General features: G+C 40.0%; 4 protein-coding genes across 5 annotated transcripts; 2 read left to right on the top strand and 2 right to left on the bottom strand.

The window, feature by feature from the left end:
• Window positions 1–87: 87 nt before the first annotated feature.
• Window positions 88–4,889, top strand: LOC5519651 (alpha-ketoglutarate-dependent dioxygenase alkB homolog 4). Its single transcript, XM_001639575.3, has 2 exons — window positions 88–466; window positions 3,051–4,889. The coding sequence occupies exons 1-2, from the start codon at window positions 125–127 to the stop codon at window positions 3,585–3,587; spliced, it is 879 nt and encodes a 292-aa protein (XP_001639625.3). The 5' UTR covers window positions 88–124; the 3' UTR covers window positions 3,588–4,889.
• LOC5519741 (tropomyosin alpha-4 chain) lies at window positions 4,118–5,326 on the top strand. Its single transcript, XM_001639574.3, has one exon. It carries the CDS (start codon window positions 4,124–4,126, stop codon window positions 4,961–4,963), a length of 840 nt encoding a protein of 279 aa, XP_001639624.2. The 5' UTR covers window positions 4,118–4,123; the 3' UTR covers window positions 4,964–5,326.
• A 604-nt stretch (window positions 5,327–5,930) lies between these two features.
• LOC125561984 lies at window positions 5,931–9,555 on the bottom strand. 2 transcript variants are annotated; one of them, XM_048727151.1, is made up of 3 exons: window positions 9,471–9,555; window positions 9,255–9,416; window positions 5,931–8,264 (listed from the first exon to the last, which is right to left on the bottom strand). In XM_048727151.1, exons 1-3 carry the CDS (start codon window positions 9,539–9,541, stop codon window positions 7,907–7,909), a joined length of 591 nt encoding a protein of 196 aa, XP_048583108.1. In that variant the 5' UTR covers window positions 9,542–9,555; the 3' UTR covers window positions 5,931–7,906. The 2 variants fall into 2 exon arrangements, with proteins under 2 accessions (XP_048583108.1, XP_048583107.1); XM_048727150.1 differs by having other exon boundaries at window positions 9,255–9,541.
• LOC116603377 (telomerase-binding protein EST1A) lies at window positions 9,422–19,341 on the bottom strand. The gene is made up of 18 exons (XM_032364489.2): window positions 17,595–19,341; window positions 16,637–16,939; window positions 16,017–16,162; window positions 15,384–15,552; window positions 14,805–14,866; window positions 14,319–14,467; window positions 13,984–14,245; window positions 13,362–13,450; window positions 13,105–13,208; window positions 12,614–12,817; window positions 11,996–12,051; window positions 11,589–11,622; window positions 11,427–11,489; window positions 11,151–11,304; window positions 10,835–10,925; window positions 10,349–10,472; window positions 9,977–10,052; window positions 9,422–9,693 (listed from the first exon to the last, which is right to left on the bottom strand). Exons 1-18 carry the CDS (start codon window positions 19,206–19,208, stop codon window positions 9,563–9,565), a joined length of 3,831 nt encoding a protein of 1,276 aa, XP_032220380.1. The 5' UTR covers window positions 19,209–19,341; the 3' UTR covers window positions 9,422–9,562.
• Window positions 19,342–19,563: the final 222 nt, after the last annotated feature.

Genomic DNA, 19,563 nt, shown 5'->3' with positions numbered 1-19,563 from the left:
TGAGTCGCAAGCAGCAAAGTCACATGTGTTTTCTTTGCAAACTAATCTGTGATTGGTGAATTAGCACACGGCTACTTTGCCCAATCCCAGCTCTTGTTAGAATCTTTGATTGCACAAAAACAATATGGCGGACGAGAATGAAAGTATTGTTGAATATTTGTCTACAAAGTGTGGCTGCACTGGCATACGTAGCTGTCTTTTCTGTAAAGATAACACCAAGACAAGCCAGTCTACAACATCAGTAGATGAGGCAAAAACAAAATATTTATTTTGTCATTTGTGCAGTCAAACACTTCCACTTGGAGGAACTTGTTCGCATGAACTGGGCGACTGTGGTCGGTACGGACCATCGCTAGATGGTATTACCCTGATAGAAGATTTTGTGTCCCAAAGAGAAGAAGCTCGTATTGTCCAAGTGATAGATGAGACAGTATGGAAGCCTTCACAGTCCGGAAGACGAAAGCAGGTACCACTGAAACAGGATTTTTGTTAGACGTGGTTTGTTTGTATCTTTTTAACATCTCCAGGTTTTATACCAGAAATACTGGGAAATGGGGCATAATGCAGAGACATTAAGAAAATCCATTTTCTTATAATTTTAGAAAAAAATGGAGGTGTTGGGATTGGGGGGGGGGGGGGGGGGGTGCATGGGTCTTCCCTCTAGGCATTCGGCCCTGCTACCACAGCCGCCTCAACTGTGAACGTACACTGTGAACATCCCCTGGTGACAAACCTGGATATCCATTCATGGATCTGTTGTGCGCCAAGTATCCAATCAGAAAGCAGCAAATAGAAGCCAGTGAAGTGCAACCCAAATGTCCCACAAAAGTCCCACACAAATTGTACAACATGTCTGATGCAGACAGTGAATCATGCATGGATTTATCTAAAATATAGACCTTTAAAGGGTTTTCCAGCAGCTTAGGGAATAAAACATGGTCACCTAACATGTTTGAACTTTGTCTTTTTGTCCAAGATTGGTGAAAATCTTGTAAAAAAGCAGAGAAATAGATGACTACGAGTTTGGTTGTTGAATGGAAACGGCACAAATCCAGCTCAAGATACAAAAACTTGGAAACAATAAGATCAAGTGGTGCTCTCTTCAGTAGTTACTATGTGTTTGTGTTTTCAAAGCTGTTTTTGTAGAAGTAGAAGAGAAAGCCAAATTCGCTGTTCACGCCTGACTACTAACTACAAGTTATATTGGCAAATGTCAAGATTTACAGCCAAAAAAAAAACAACAGTGTCATTTTTATATGTAGTTGAAGTAAGGTAGGATAATATCAGACACAAGTTTAATGGCTGGACTGCTCTTGTATGTGGTTTGTTTGCTTTTTATTTTTCATTTCTTCGTAGTAAATCTTATGTGTTTTTTTCATATGTTTTTTTTCGGTAATTTGCGTAACATCTCTGCACTTAAAGTGTCCATTCAAAGAAAACAAGGGCAGCACTTTGTACGCTTATTTTTAAAATGCTTATTTGCTTGTCCAGATTCGCAGAAAAATATATCAAACCAATCTTTCTTGCCATTGATTGCCAACTTTTGTGGCACATTTGTGGGACCACATGGCTGTTATTGCATCATCTCTTCCCTGATTGGATATTCGTGCACGTGTGATTGACATGTGGAATCTATGATTAGGTCATTTCCTGCATCTCTACTGGCTTACTTACAAAAGGCATGCACGATAGCATTTCACTTTCTGTAACCTCTTTTTAGCATGTGATTTCAAAGATTTGTGCAGCCTTTTATTGGTCTTCCATACAGTCTAGAGGACAACCATATATTATAACTCCTGTTGTTTTAGGAGAGACAAGACTGTACACCCCCCTGCTCCACTGTCCCTCTCCTTCCTTTTTTGTCTCAACCCTACTTGGTCTAATGTTAACATAATTATTGTGTAGTGGGGTCTCCACTATACTTTTTTGTCTCAACCCTACTTGGTCTAATGTTAACATCATTATTGTGTTGTGGGGTCTCCACTATACTTTTTTGTCTCAACCCTACTTGGTCTAATGTTAACATAACTATTGTGTAGTGGGGTCTCCACTATACTTTTTTGTCTCAACCCTACTTGGTCTAATGTTAACATAACTATTGTGTAGTGGGGTCTCCACTATACTTTTTTGTCTCAACCCTACTTGGTCTAATGTTAACATAATTATTGTGTAGTGGGGTCTCCACTATACTTTTTTGTCTCAACCCTACTTGGTCTAATGTTAACATCATTATTGTGTTGTGGGGTCTCCACTATACTTTTTTGTCTCAACCCTACTTGGTCTAATGTTAACATAACTATTGTGTAGTGGGGTCTCCACTATACTTTTTTGTCTCAACCCTACTTGGTCTAATGTTAACATAACTATTGTGTAGTGGGGTCTCCACTATACTTTTTTGTCTCAACCCTACTTGGTCTAATGTTAACATAATTATTGTGTAGTGGGGTCTCCACTATACTTTTTTGTCTCAACCCTACTTGGTCTAATGTTAACATCATTATTGTGTAGTGGGGTCTCCACTATACTTTTTTGTCTCAACCCTACTTGGTCTAATGTTAACATCATTATTGTGTAGTGGGGTCTCCACTATACTTTTTTGTCTCAACCCTACTTGGTCTAATGTTAACATAATTATTGTGTAGTGGGGTCTCCACTATACTTTTTTGTCTCAACCCTACTTGGTCTAATGTTAACATAATTATTGTGTAGTGGGGTCTCCACTATACTTTTTTGTCTCAACCCTACTTGGTCTAATGTTAACATCATTATTGTGTTGTGGGGTCTCCACTATACTTTTTTGTCTCAACCCTACTTGGTCTAATGTTAACATCATTATTGTGTAGTGGGATCTCCACTATACTTGGCCTTACTGTTGTTTACATATTTAGTCTATAGTAGACATAGTAGACAGATTATTTTTTCTCCTTCATTATCATGGGCATAGCTCAGTGGCATAGCTAGGGGTATGCCTCCTCTCTTTTAGAGAACCTTCAGAAATCCCGGGTAATGACTCGCTCCCCAGTTAATTGGTTGCTTGTATCACCTTTCAGGATTATGGCCCTCAAGTAAATTTCAAAAAGAAGAAAGTCAAAATGTCTCATTTTAATGGTTTGCCTGCGTTCAGTGGGTTCCTTGTCAGGAGGATGAACGACGATGTGCCAGGGCTCAAAGACTTTGTTCCTGTAGAGCTGTGTAATCTGGAGTATGATGAAGCTAGAGGGTCTTCCATTGATGCTCATTTTGATGACTTCTGGTTATGGGGTGAAAGACTTGTTACCCTAAACTTACTCTCAGCAACACGGCTTACCATGACAAAAGATACTTATGAAATATCTGTTCCAATGCCTAGGAGATCACTGATTATTGTCAGCGGAGCAGCTCGGCATTTGTGGCAGCATGCAGTCAAGAGGGAGGATATTTCTGGGCGTAGAATTGCTATAACACTAAGAGAATTGTCAGAGGAGTTCTGCAAAGGAGGAAGGAATGAAAACGTGGGTTTTCAGGCAATTAAGACTGCTCTCACATTTAATGGGACATCTGTTCAATTGAATATTAGCTCAAATGAATCTACAAATAAAACAATATAATCTTAATGTTTATTACTTATATTTTTTTTTCTACGAACCAAATCAAAGATATTTTGAATCAACAGCTGATTAACATTGTTCATTTTTTACCAATCACCATAGAAACAAATTTCTAAATCCCTATTTGATTTTTACTGAGAATTTTTTTCTGCCCTTCCTCTCCTCCTAGCAAATGCATGAAACGATTACCCCCCTCCCCCCCTAAAGTGTTTGTTATTCAACAGGTTATCTGGATTTTTGTAACAAGTACATAAGGGGGGTAGAATAGATAAATGTGAGAAGGGGGCGGTAGAAGCAAAGGTATCATAAATAAATCCTTTTTCGGTCAATTTCACCCTTGACTGGGTTAGCGCGCCTTTGTGCTACATTCCAAAAGCAATCAATAACCCGTAGATAGTATGGCACGCTGCGGAGTGTCGTGATCGGCCTGTCACGCGTGACTGCGACTAGCGGGGGAGACGTTACGCCTGCCGATTTCTCGCTTCTGATTGGTTGGTTGTGCGGGCGGGCCTTGTTGATTTCCATATGTAAGATACATGCGCGGCGCTCGGTTCTTGCTACTTGTAGTTCACTCAGGGTGTGTTGTCGATACGGTCTTCAAAGATCTTTCACGTTTTTCTGCAACCATGTCGAGTAAAACGCTAGATAGAGTCAAGGAGAAGATGAATGCTGTTAAAAATGCCATTGATGACGCCGAGGATCGCGAGGCTGAGGCAAAGTATCACTTGAAAGAAGCGCTCGAGAGAGGCGACAAGGCGGAGGAAAACATCGAAGGGATGATCAGAAGGCGAAAGTTACTAGAAGACGAGCTTGCTAGAATAACAGCCAGCTTAGATCAAGCGACCCAACAACTGTTCGAGAAAAGAAACAAGACCGAAGAGGAACAAGCGACAGAAAAGGAATTAGGCCATATGGAATTGGAGATTGATGAGGTCTTGAATGAGCGCGAGTGTCAGTGTAAGGAGGCTCTCGCTATCGCAGAAGAAAAACACCAGAATTACATCGACGCGTGCAGAAAGCACACCAAAGCTCAACTAGATTGCGACCGAGCTAAAGAAAGGCTCGAGAAAGCACAGGAAAGAATAGAAAGTTTGGAATATGATCTGCATAGAGCCGGGGAAACCATGGTCGAATTAGAGGCTAAAGACGAGGTAGCGAGCGAAAGAGAGATGGAAAGAGAAGAAAAGATTGCATTCCTGCAAGCGGAGTTGAAAAAACTGGTGGAGAGAGAAGATATAGCCGAACGAGAAGTCCAGAAACTGCAGAGAATTATTGACGAAGAATGCATAGAAATGGAGCAAATAATTGAGAAAAAGGAATCAGTCTCAAAAGAAATACAGTCATTGGACGAGGTTATTTATAGCGACGAGGATTGAGGATGAAGAACAATGAATATAACAAGCACTGTTGGAGGGAGGCAATCTGCAATTTACACCGTTTTAGATTCTGCACATGATAGAAATGTAGTAAAACTGCTCGAGTTATACGTGCAAAGTCTAACTTTCGTTCGTTCCTGGACCTTACGAACGATTTTCTTTACGTGCATTATAGAAACAGTCAAAGAATTCGTAAAGTTTCTAGTATAAAATTTCACGAAAGTTGTAAATTCTTCACACATCCTTCAGTGTAGGTTAGTTCTAAAGGCTACGGGGGTTTGAATGATTATTATAAGGACTCTGTTTTGCACCCCTAAAAGGTTTTATTTTAAGCAAAGAATAAAGTATAGATGCATACAACTATAAATGCTCATTTTATGTGGCTGTTTTCATAACTGCGCTGTTGGAAAGCGGCATCTTATTGTTCCTGAAATGCGTTGATTTTTGTTAACATATAAATCTTTAAAGCATTTTAAAATGGCCTTTTTAACAGGCTATGACGAAAAAATATTCACCTACAGGCTTTTGATTAAAATTCGATTTTTTCGTATTTCCTGTCCTTGTCCCTTAATTACCCGACCTTCTGTCATATGCATTAAATTGCCTAAATTGGTTAGCAGCAACCAAGACGTGTAGAATGTTCTTCCATATGTGCTGAAAGGATCATCCGGATGACCTATATATCCAAACCCATCATTGTGAGAAATCGTGCAATAACTAAACGGTAACAGTAGTTTACAAAACAGTATGACTCTGGAATGATTGGAATCAACAAATCAATGTTATTTGTTGTTTCCAAGATTTCGTACAGGAGTCTAAAGAAAGCAGCTTGTATCATGGGCCTCCTCGGTTGATTCTGGGTCACCCTCGACATTGGTCTGAACATGGATTCGAACAAATGGTTGGCTCATAGAATTCTAATTAATTATTTTATTAAATAATAGCAATATAATAAATTAACTCATGCTATTTTGGAGATGTTTTTATTAACCAGACAACAAATTTCATCATTGATCTGCTTGCTGTTTAGCACAGGAAACACTCTTCCAGCCCGCCAGTATAACCATACGAAATTATCTCATGTTACTGCCTAGTAAAAAACAGTGCTGTTTTATTGCCTTTGTATAAATATTTAATAATACATACTTCTAGTTTACTTTTTTTTATATAAAATTAATGGAAGAGACAGTTCTTAAAAGTGAGTTGAAATATATATAAAACCTCATTAAAATGTCAAAAAGGTGACCATCTAAGTATAATGTGTAAAAAGTGAGCATACCCTGAATTCTTGAAAAATCCTGCCTGCTATTACAGACTCACTATAACTAAGAAAGCTATGATATCTGACTTAGCTAGCTTGTACCTGACTTTAACAACCCTTCAAAATGCAATTTTTTTGCATCATGCAAAGATAGTGTTTGTGCTTCACATACTAGCCAGAGCAATAGTACACAGGTGGTGCCACCCACAATGCAGCTGTGGAGCATGTTTGCCATGTCATACATTAGAGAGAATAAGATACTTTTAATTTAAGCACTACACATGTAACATCTTGATAACACAGGAACGTGTCAGCCCTTTAAACACATATCAGAAGTAGATAGTTGTACTGGTAGAAACTTGCAGCAGTGCTTTGAACACATTTCAGCAGTAGATAGTTGTACTGGTAGAAACTTGCAGCAGTGCTTTGAACACATATCAGCAGTAGATAGTTGTACTGGTAGAAACTTGCAGCAGTGCTTTGAACACATATCAGCATTAGATAGTTGTACTGGTAGAAACTCGCAGCAGTGCCTTGAACACATATCAGCAGTAGATAGTTGTACTGGTAGAAACTTGCAGCAGTGCTTTGAACACATATCAGCAGTAGATAGTTGTACTGGTAGGAACTTGCAGCAGTGCTTTGAACACATATCAGCAGTAGTTAGTTGTACTGGTAGGAACTTGCAGCAGTGCTTTGAACAAATATCAGCAGTAGTTAGTTGTACTGGTAGGAACTTGCAGCAGTGCTTTGAACACATATCAGCAGTAGTTAGTTGTACTGGTAGGAACTTGCAGCAGTGCTTTGAACACATATCAGCAGTAGTTAGTTGTACTGGTAGGAACTTCCAGCAGTGCTTTGAACACATATCAGCAGTAGATAGCTGTACTGGTAGAAACTTGCAGCAGTGCTTTGAACACATATCAGCAGTAGATAGTTGTACTGGTAGGAACTTGCAGCATTGCTTTGAACACATATCAGCAGTAGATAGTTGTACTGGTAGAAACTTGCAGCAGTGCTTTGAACACATATCAGCAGTAGTTAGTTGTACTGGTAGAAACTTGTAGCAGTGCTTTAAACACATATCAGCAGTAGATAGTTGTACTGGTAGAAACTTGCAGCAGTGCTTTAAAAACATATCAGCAGTAGATAGTTGTACTGGTAGAAACTTGCAGCAGTGCTCTGAACACAAATCAGCAGTAGTTAGTTGTACTGGTAGGAACTTGCAGCAGTGCTTTGAACACATATCAGCAGTAGATAGCTGTACTGGTAGAAACTTGCAGCAGTGCTTTGAACACATATCAGCAGTAGATAGTTGTACTGGTAGGAACTTGCAGCAGTGCCTTGAACACATTTCAGCATTAGATAGTTGTAATGGTAGAAACTTGCAGCAGTGCTTTGAACACATTTCAGCAGTAGATAGTTGTACTGGTAGAAACTTGCAGCAGTGCCTTGAACACATATCGGCAGTAGATAGTTGTACTGGTAGGAACTTGCAGCAGTGCTTTGAACACATATCAGCAGTAGATAGTTGTACTGGTAGAAACTTGCAGCAGTGCTTTGAACACATATCAGCAGTAGATAGTTGTATTGGTAGGAACTTGCAGCAGTGCTTTAAACGCATATCAGCATTAGATAGTTGTACTGGTAGAAACTTGCAGTTGAACACATATCAGCAGTAGTTAGTTGTACTGGTAGAAACTTGCAGCAGTGCTTTGAACACATATCAGCAGTAGATAGTTGTACTGGTAGAAACTTGCAGCAGTGCTTTGAACACATATCAGCAGTAGATAGTTGTACTGGTAGAAACTTGCAACAGTGCTTTGAACACATATCAGCAGTAGATAGTTGTACTGGTAGGAACTTGCAGCAGTGCTTTGAACGCATATCAGCATTAGATAGTTGTACTGGTAGAAACTTGCAGTTGAACACATATCAGCAGTAGATAGTTGTACTGGTAGAAACTTGCAGCAGTGCTTTGAACACATATCAGCAGTAGATAGTTGTACTGGTAGAAACTTGCAGCAGTGCTTTGAACACATATCAGCAGTAGATGGTATCAGCAGTAGATAGTTGTACTGGTAGAAACTTGCAGCAGTGCTTTGAACACATATCAGCATTAGATAGTTGTACTGGTAGAAACTTGCAGCAGTGCCTTGAACCCATATCAGCAGTAGATAGCTGTACTGGTAGAAACTTGCAGCAGTGCCTTGAACACATATCAGCAGTAGATAGTTGTACTGGTAGAAACTTGCAGCAGTGCTTTGAACAAATATCATCAGTAGATAGCTGTACTGGTAGAAACTTGCAGCAGTGCCTTGAACACATATCAGCAGTAGATAGTTGTACTGGTAGGAACTTGCAGCAGTGCTTTGAACACATATCAGCAGTAGATAGTTGTACTGGTAGAAACTTGTAGCAGTGCTTTGAACACATATCAGCAGTAGATAGTTGTACTGGTAGAAACTTGTAGCAGTGCTTTGAACACATATCAGCAGTAGATAGTTGTACTGGTAGAAACTTGCAGCAGTGCTCTGAACACATATCAGCAGTAGATAGTTGTAGTGGTAGGAATATGGCAGCAGTGCCTTGAACACATATCAGCAGTAGATAGTTGTACTGGTAGAAACTTGCAGCAGTGCTTTGAACACATATCAGCAGTAGATAGTTGTACTGGTAGAAACTTGCAGCAGTGCTCTGAACACATATCAGCAGTAGTTAGTTGTACTGGTAGAAACTTGCAGCAGTGCCTTGAACACATATCAGCAGTAGTTAGTTGTACTGGTAGAAACTTGCAGCAGTGCCTTGAACACATATCAGCAGTAGATAGTTGTACTGGTAGAAACTTGCAGCAGTGCTTTGAACAAATATCAGCAGTAGTTAGTTGTACTGGTAGAAACTTGCAGCAGTGCTTTGAACACATATCAGCAGTAGATAGTTGTACTGGTAGGAATATGGCAGCAGTGCTTTGAACACATATCAGCAGTAGATAGTTGTACTGGTAGAAACTTGCAGCAGTGCTTTGAACACATATCAGCAGTAGATAGTTGTACTGGTAGGAACTTGTAGCAGTGCCTTGAACACATATCAGCAGTAGTTAGTTGTACTGGTAGAAACTTGCAGCAGTGCTTTGAACACATATCAGCAGTAGATAGTTGTACTGGTAGAAACTTGTAGCAGTGCCTTGAACACATATCAGCAGTAGATAGTTGTACTGGTAGAAACTTGTAGCAGTGCCTTGAACACATATCAGCAGTAGATAGTTGTACTGGTAGGAATATGGCAGCACTCATCCTGTCATCCTCATCATCTGTCATCCTGATAATAACACATCAGCACTACACATGAGCCATCCTGCGGAACAGAGGTACTGGGAGTACAGGGACATTTCTTGTGTAGGCCTTGAGCCTGAGGTTCCTGTCGTCTGTGAGAAGCACTACTTTCCGCCTGATCGTGATAGGCTGGTCAGCTGAAGAGAAAAAGATATCTTAAAACAGTGACCAAAAATCCTGCATTTAGGAAACAGTTAAAGTGTAAGAACCATGAATGAACAGGGATACAAATAGAAGCCATGTCTACCACAATAAAATTCCAGCTGGGTGCAAGCTCAAAACGTGCATTCTCAATAGACAGACATGAAGCTTAACAAATACTAACTTGTCTTTTCAATGCCATCGCTCTTGCTCAATACTCAGGTGATTGGTAGTGGTACTCAAAAGTATACAAATTCACCGCTAGAACATGTGACTAACCTGTGGCAAGTCTGTGGACAAAATTCTCTTCGCAATAGTGTAAGCAGCAAGATAGAATGACGTCATCATTATTACCCTGTGAAAGATATAAATGGCCAACATATATAAAGCAAAAGACAATTCTAGATTAATATTGATGAGGCTCCAAGTAAATGTTGACAAATTCTATGGTTAGGACCTTTCTTGTGCTTCATATGGATAATCAGTATATCACTATTGCCTAATGGTTCCAGTTCATAGTTATTTATGCACATGCTAATTATCTAAATACAAATATATTTGTGTCAACTTTTAACACAGTGGTCTTGTTCTTCCACACCACAGAATTTAAGAAAATTGCAAATACAGCAAAAGCTTTTATGTGCAAAATACCTTCCTGGCCGAAGGGTCCTCACTCCTGTATGCAATGGTGTCGAGCACTGACCCCTTGCTGGTCAGGGCATTGACCTGCGGGTTACGCAAGCTGAATTGGTCTTCCAGGAAATCAATCGCTGCCCTAAAACACAATGATCAAAATGTTTAACTTATATGTAGAAAATACCAAGAAACGATGGAATAAAGACAAACATTTTATTGAGCAGTATGCTGTAATTACTAAAATAAGTGCATCCCCAGAATAAGTCCCTTGCCTAAATGTTTCGCACTATATAAACACTGATAAGGAGGGGCACTGTCTGTTAGGTAAAAACATTATTCCTTAGAATGATCACGTCACCTGGGCCTTGGAAAACTAAGCACCCTTCCACTTTTTCGAGCAATTATGGCACTAATGATTGGTTTACATCATAGTTAGAATTCTGTTTCAAACTCTTAACTATTTGGGTGTTTTGTATAATCAGACAACTAAGGACAGAGCACCTGGCATTGAGGTACACTCTCTGGGCGTGTCTTGGGTCGTGGTATTTGTCTAGCATGGGCTCTCGTCCCAAACCATCAAGCTCATTGATTACTAAGGTGATAGAAAGAAGCACACAATTGAAAAAAAAAAAACAAGTAAACACATAAGCAATATGATCTCAAACCATCACAGCATACAGAATGATGAAAATTTGCAGTGAAAAGCACTTGTGCCACCCAGCCTATCCACAGTAGACTGTCACTATAACAGCCACCTTCAGGTATTTAATATAGTGTCTTTGGGTCATCTAGTTTATCAACAAAACTACCCCCTTACCAACTAGTGGCACGACCAGCACAAATTCCCCACTGTGTACAATAGCACTGAGGCCGTCCAGATGGTCAACAAAGCAATTGGTATCAGGTACCAGGTAGGTGGGGTAGTTCTCAAGCATTAGATGGGGACGGCTGATGTTTTCATGTACAAGAGCCTGGAATTAAACAGACTACAGAAATAAGCTTGAACTTCAGAGGGCAATTAGGCCAGGGGTGAGCCCATAAAATTGAAAGTTTTATATAAGATGAATGATATGACAGATTGTGACCATTTGACCTTTGCTTTATCATGTCTTTCTTGATGAGCTTCCACTTCACGAGCCAGTGCATCCTTTTTCGCCTGAAAACATTTTGAAACTTTAATTTCTAATTTTTGCTTTGCAGATAATAATCAATGATGACAACAACACAGAGAACAATGACAAATAACAGTTTATACCTTGAGTTGCTGAAAGCCTTTGTTCTCCTCATCCCTGTGTCAAACAACAGAAAATGTTATGGTTTCAGAAAGACAAGTTGCAGAAAAGATAGGGTTGTACAAAAAGGGAAATAAATCAACACAGGTTGGAATTTTATGTTGCACTGTTTTTTTTCTAACAATTCAGCTTGTAGTCTCTCTACCTATACTGCTTCTTCATTTTCCTTTCTTGTCGTGCGTTTCCCCAGTTCATGTCTCTGATTATACTACCATCAAGAACCTCACAAAGAATGGATCACTGTGAGCAAAGGTAAAAGGAGTCCCTAGGCAAACTTTTGAGCACAGATCGATAGCTGTCTTGTACTAAACTAAGTTCATGTTTGTTGGCAATCTGGTTTACAGTAGCTGAACACAATGCTAGAGCTCACCCTGAGTAGTATGCATCCTCAATACTTTCTATGATAACGTCATCAGAGTCAGGTTCCTAAACATTAAATCATAATCTCAACTCATAACCAAGCTATGATATCATCATTGCAAGGTTAACAAGTGAATAAAATGAACTAAAGCTCTAGGTTAACAGGTCTGAGAGGGGAAGCCATATGCTTAGTATAATGCAGATTTCCTTTACCAGTGCTTTAATGCTTCCCCCCACCCCCTCAGTTTTCCAGTTTTTTTTTCCATATGAGAGGGTAAGCCAGATATGAGGAAAAGCCATACGCTAGTATTATTCAGATCCCCTTTACTAGTGCTGTTACAGCTACAGGTGCCATTCGATTTGTCCCCCCCCCCAGTATTTAGGTGTCTGTTACGGCGCTGGGGCCTTATAGTGATGTAGTGACAATAGCACCATTTAAAGATTTATCTGTTGTATGTTAAATAATAAGAATGATAGAATGAATGATAGCTGAATTCTTGATGTTTACCACCACCAACGTTCCACCATTTTTAAGGTCTCTAATATGGGGACTTGATGCACTGAATCTAATGCATAACCTGAAATTTCTGTTATCTCTGGCGAGGAATGTAGGCTATCGTCTCCTTACCAGATGGTGCGATGGCTGGTGGACGTCAACTTGCACAACATGTGTAGACGTGCTCTCTACCTCAGGCGACGAGGGGAGGCTAGCAATGCATGCACAGTACAAGCCGGTCTCTTCATTCTGTTGTACTGGTGGGTTATCTAATGACAGCAGGAAAGATGCAAAGTCTCTGATGACAGTTACTCTCAAGTAGTCCTCAGCGATGTCCTACAAAAGAGTGATGGAGGAAGCACTTATTTGAAATATTCAAGAGTTACACAAAAAACACAGCCAGGAGCCTTTATGAATTCCCATCAGTTAAAAAGTTTTGAAGATTCTACACCAATTTGAAATATTCAAATATCTTTATCTTCTTTTGAAAAATGTGATAGACTCAAGATTAGTAGATATTTATATTACCACACCATTATTTTGCTGAATAACATTTCTGTTTGCTCTTAAACTTTGTCTCTAGTTGGGATTGGAGTGGGGAGGGGTAAGGAGAAGATGTCCACCTTTTGGTTTTTATTACTGATCGTCAGAGTTGGTCTCTTGACATCATTTAGGGGCTTGAAGCCAGCCAGGAATTCATCCTCAATTAGGCTTACTTGCTCGCCACCTACAGCACCACAGATGAGGGTCACAAAACAATCTGTAACATCATTATTAAACTAATAGAAACACAAAACCAAAGTTTCAAACTAAAGAATGTGATACAAGAAGAATACTCTTTCAAATGCTCATTTAGAAAAAAGTAATCTCCTTTACTTACCCTTTTCAGAGGTTGGGCAGTCTGGTAGCTGCACACTAGAAAACACATTCAGAAACCCAGCAATAGCTTCCCACAGGTTCCGATGAGTGCTATGAGGGATAGAGCAAAACACAATCATGTTTTCGGCTGCAAAAATAGCTTATATACCGGACAAAATTTAAGATCTACATATCAGGGGGTAGTACCCCTCACTGAAACTTGAAAAAATGTATGGGCAAAATAATGTACAAATTTGCTAGCCGCCCTTACATCCGATATATTGGTGCCTGTAGGCATTATACTTTATGTGTTTATTACATTTTGTACAAGGTAATACATTTGCTACAAGACTTCTCTTCAAAATGGTCTCCCCCCCTCTTTGGTGAATCTTGGGTGTGCCCCTTGAGAAAGGAAGGACTGGCTTATTAGCCTGCCAATGTCTAGCCCAACCCTATAACTAAAATTTCTATAAATAGCTTTGCTGAGCCACAACTAGCCATATGCAAGTGACTCGACATAACTTAACACCTCAACTAGTCACACCATTGAAGCAGACAAGTGCTGCCTAAAGGTGTCACTTAACCCTGCATCGCGTTGGCAACCAGATTGGTGGGTATGGTAACTGTGCTGCAACACAACTAACCTTATGCTAGAGACCAGCCATAACGCAACATGGCACCTCAACCAGTCGAACCAGACCATTAGAGCAGGCAAGTACTGCCTTAAGGTGTCACACAACACAGCATTGCCTTGAAAATCAGAGTCATTGGCATGGTAACTGTCCGGTTCATTTTGATTGTTGAGGAGGGCAGTGCATGCAGTGAGTAGAGAGAGGACCATGTCGAATGCAAGGTTCAGGGCTTGGTCTTGCGGTGTCCCAAGCCTGATATAGGTCTCTTCTTCATCTGAGCAATCAAATCAAACTTGTCATTGCACAACAATATCTTTATTGTGAAGGGGCGGTGCTGCACTACTCACCATGTGGAGTTGTGTGGTCGATAGCAAACATGTTGATGGCAGCCATCTGCAGAAGGGTAGCGCGGGACACAGAGGAGCAGAGGGGATAGCCCAGAAGAGTGTGCAGTTCCCCCATCAGCTCACATTTTAACGAAGGCAGGTGGTCCATGCTGTTATCAAAGTAGATGTTTATGCAATACTTTATAATGACATAATAATTTCAATTATATATCACTTATATGGCACATATTAGCAATTTGTGCGTGGAGCAGGTCATAGGCGCATAGGTTATGTGCCACAGCACTGTGGCTGCCATCACAATTAGTTTTTATTGTTTTTATTTTTTAGTTTTTATAGTTTTATTTCAAATTTGTTAAGTTAGGGGTGGGTCCTGCATGGGCCTATTGCACGTTTACACATGGCCCCATTGGGCATCTTTTTTGTATATTGCAATTATTGTCCAATAAATTAAAAAAAGAATTAAAAGAAACAGCATCCAACACCTACCTGATTCGTGTGTACAGCAGGCCATGGGCACATAGGTAATGCAACATGAACTTCTTGTTAATCTGATGAGATAACGAGAATGTTAGTTTTGAGCACAAGCATTTTTCCTTTTTTTATGTTTGCTATCAACATCATCACTACCACCATAATCATCACCATCACAACCACCAGCATCTTCATTATCCTTACCATCACCACCATCATCAACGTCATCATCACCTCCAGTGATCTCCAGTACCACACTTTCAGTTGGGCCACCATTAAAACTATTGCCATTGCTGTCAACAACATCATTGTTATAATCATGTCATCAATACATCACCATCACCCTTACCCAACTATCAGCACTACACTAATACTATTGCTGCTGTCATCATTATCACCATGTAATGTACTCAACATCTATATCAAAATCAAAATCATCACCTCCAGCGGCCATTCTCATTAACCCACTATCTGCCACCAATACAGCTGTGCTATTGCAGCTGCCGTCATTATGCCAGCATGCCATCATCCACGTTTGTGAAAGGATGGTAATGATGGGGTTGTCTCAGTGCAACCTTAGTTTTACATCTGTACCTCTTGAAGTGACACTTTGGGCGACTCCCTTGCAGGCTCAGGTTGGTTTTCTGCAGTCTCGTCATCGGTGATCTGCTGGCCTGCTGCATTGACAGAAAGTACCTGTCCTTCGTCAGTCACCATATACCTCTTACAGACCCCATGGTGAGTCAGCACCCAGATTTCATGTCTAGACACACCCACACACAAAAACACATCTCAAAACATGTGACCTATTAACTCTTGATCTTATTTGGGAGAAGATTTCAATAGCAGTTATAGTGGTATAGAATTTGCATCAGGTCAGCTATTGGCATTTAAAAAAAACTAGGGGCCAGTTCATAAAAAGAGTCTGATAAACTCATCTGCCGAAAGGGATTATCCCTGTGAGTTTATGGTGGATAGCTATCGCATTGATAAACATTAGTTCCTAAAAGCAAGTTATGCCAAGGATAGCTATCAGTGGATAAGCAACCAAAAAAAAAATGGTTTGACAGGTAAAATTTACACAAGAAACTAGGCTTTCTATATAAAGTGCTGTGAATCCATTACCTTCTAATAACAACACTGCCATTCTAATACACAAGTACAGGTGAAATATATATGCTATACAAATTTCTCACTAATAGCAATATAAAAGGTATTTTTTCTCACCTGGCATTTGTATTTCTCTCTCCAGTCATTGCCCTTACACCCCTCCCCCTGCCCCGCCCTCGGCCAAGCCTTGCCTCCTCTGTCTGTTCGCGTAACCTCTTCTGTCTCAGTCTCTCTTGTCTCTGATCCTCATTCAGCTGCTCTGCCTAGGTTTTTTAAATAATTAATGATAATTATCAGAAAAGATTATCTTTAATAAAATTCTGGGATTCAATTTTGTTTATTTTATAAAGAAATCGCTGACAAAGTATCCTAATTCCCGTGCATATAATGCACACTTTGATTTGCCAAGAGTCCATGTGTTATTACAAGACACAAGCACGTTTGGTGTCAGCATGAGTGTATCCACTCCCTAGAACTAGATCAGATTATATCGTAAAAAAAACACTTTAATTGCTGTATAAAACAAAAAGATCTCATGTTTTTGTGTGTCTGTCCTCTAATAAATGCACAGAAGAGTTCACAGCATGACATGAATAACGGTCACTCTTTTTATGACATGCTGTTATGTCATTTGTGCACCTATTAGAGGACAGAACCATGCAAAAATGAGATCTATTTGTTAAATAGCATGATAAGGTGTGAAAAAATATGAATTCTAAAACAAAAATTGTTCCTACCTTTCTCTGAATTTCATAGAATATAGTGGTCAGCTTTTCTCTAGCTGTAAGGATGGGAGAGCTAACAGCCAGGCTTCGTACATAGTAGTAGATTGCATCAAGCTTGCGATTAGCATACACTGCAATGACTGCCAGTTGGTTGTAGGGCTTTCCATTTTTTGGTGCTAGCTTACTAGCCTTAAGGTACCAGACCCTTACGGCTCCCCAGTTGATAGTCTTTGATGACTGCATCTGCTCCTTGTACCGCTCAATGTCGCCAAGGAATATGAGTATGTGGTGACAGCTTAGCAATGCTAGCTTGGCCTGAAGATTAATCAAATCCTTGTTTCTCAATTCGCCATTCTTACCAAGGGAATGGGGTCAAGTTGCTAAGGGAACAGCACGCTGGGACAATTTTACAGGAAAGAATTCAACATGGCGTTGAACAATGCTACCTTGGCCAAAAGACTTAATAACTGACTTAAATATTATCTTGTAGGGCATATGCATGTGCAGGCTGGGAACAGCATGCTACACGATTTTAGGGGAAAGAATTCAACATTGGGTCGAATAATGCTAACTTGGTCAAATGATATAGCTAGGAAAGATGTAGTAATCTAATATCCTAATGATTACGCCATATTAATCACATGATCACAAATATTGTAATTAGCATATAGCACATGTATGATTAGGAAAGAGTTGAATCACACAGATCTACAATAAACACGTACCGTCTTCACTCATGGCTTTCTGATAGTAGAACAAAGATAAGGTCACAACAGAAGAGTACAGGCAAGCTGTAGGAAAACTAGATGGTCTGCCTAGGTGTGGTGTAGGTATAAATCAACACAAGGTTGAAAAGGTACGTTAAACGCCTCGGTGAAACAGCGTTGTTGTGCTGACGTTTCGAGGGTTAGCCCTTTCGTCGGAGCTTTTTTTTCTATTTACCTAATATTATATAAGGATAACTACTTACATTTCTGGCCAACATCTCAGAGCTCTTTGGATGACTAATAACACTGTTGATATCAAAACCATGTGTGGACTGGAGTAACTCCATCAGCTCAACATAGAATACATGAGCCTGAACTAGGAAATCCCAAAGCTCCTGGTGGATCTCCTCTGGACTCATAACATGTTTCTCATGGGAATAACCCAAAAACAGTTTACTTGTCTTTCGAAAAGTCTCAATGACATTATAAAATGCACTTTTCCAGAGAACGTGGTCCATATCATTCTTTGAAGCAAAGCTGAGGTCAAGCATCATGACACCTTTGGCAGATTCTTGGATTTCTTTACTTAGTGTTCTCGCTTTAATAAAACTCTCACGACTTGTTATGTCTTTGGAGAGGAGGTTGTTTAAGGAGGCCTCAGCCTGGTTTGTAAGATGCAATAGCTGCTGTGCACGCTGTCGGTTGATGGCCTTTATTCGTTTTTCTGCCTTATCATGATGATTTAAGTCGCCTTCAGCAGTTGCCTCTCTTCTCACCTGAGATTCATTGGTACTCTCTCTTGAGATACATTGCTCTTTAGCAGCCCTCAATTCATTAGAAGCACGAATACTGCTATCTTTATCTGAGTGATAAAGCCTGTATTGAGGATTCTGCCCTTCATCAATGTCTAACTCACTCACACCAGTTGTCATACTATCTATATCTACAGTCTCTTGTGCAGTTATATCCACCCCGTCAGGTATCCGTATAATTCCTCTCAGCTCATTGCTTCCATCGTACCCATGCATACTCTCCTTAAAGTGCACATGCACCTCCTTGTGTTTTTGACTGTCTTGTCTTAGTATACCACCATGCCTCACTGGTGCAGACTCCTCAACCTCATCCATATGTGCACCTTGTATTTCACACAGCCTGCTAGTATTACCCTGTTCATTTTTATCTTGAGGCTTTTTCTCAGCTTTGGACCTCCTATGCTGTCTATCTCTGTCTCTGTTTATGTCCTCTTTATGGGAGTCTGTGTCAACTTCACTTTTACCATTATTTTCTTTGTGTCGGTGAGACATTTGCGAATGTTTACCGTCTTCTTTCGAAATTCTTTTTAATTTACTTTTACCACTGGAGATTTTTCCATTGTTATCTATACCCTCATTGCAAGGATTATCCTCTATCCGGCTGTTCGATGATACAATATCCCCAATACAATGTGTAGAACTTCCATCAGAACTCGAAAAGCTATCCTTTGTTTCTCGTCTTTTGTTTACACTTTTATAATTGTCCAAAACAGCCGTTTTTTGCTCTTCGCTGGACCGTTTCTTTTTATCCTTCATCTCTCTTTTCTTTTTAGCCCTTTTCTCTGTATTTTCTTCAGTGTTCTCGGCTGTTTTCTCGTTCTTCACTTGTTCTTTCTTCATCCTTTCTAACCGTCTGAGATCTACGTCAGCCACATTCGAATTTTCTGCCTGTGTTTTCTCCGCGTTCTTTTCATGTTCCACAGACTTTTTCTTACTCTTCTTCCTGGAATGTGTCGCTTTATCATCTCGGGTCAACTGTTCAGCTATATCAACGAGTTCTTGGTACGTTATTCGGACTTTTTTTGTGGCGCTCTTCTTAGCAGTAGTTGAACCTCGCGCCGCCATATTGGACCAGTCTACCGCTTTTAGATTACACAGGGTGCCCAAAGAGATGGTCTATTCGTCTTCCGAACTGGAACAAGTTGGGGCACACCACGTCTTGAGTATGGTGCCAACCGTGCTTGTGACAAATCTTAACCAATACCAGTGGCGGAACCAGAACTCCTTGGAGAAGGGGAGGGGAAGGGGGGGTAAGAAAAAAAAAAACAGTCAAACCCCTTTGAAGTGCATACCGGGAAGCGAAACATAATTTTTCCTCTCCAATTTAAAAATTAAATAAATTTGTTACGTTTAGCTGCCATACATTTCTACAAAAATTTCAGTTTGAAAGGTTTCCTCTTTTACTGGTTATGCCACCAAG

Source organism: Nematostella vectensis, chromosome 4 (assembly GCF_932526225.1).
Source record: "Nematostella vectensis chromosome 4, jaNemVect1.1, whole genome shotgun sequence".
In the NCBI taxonomy this organism is placed as follows: Eukaryota; Metazoa; Cnidaria; class Anthozoa; order Actiniaria; family Edwardsiidae; genus Nematostella; species Nematostella vectensis.
Note: the sequence above shows the minus strand (reverse complement) of the source record. Positions and strands in the feature narration are given on the sequence as shown.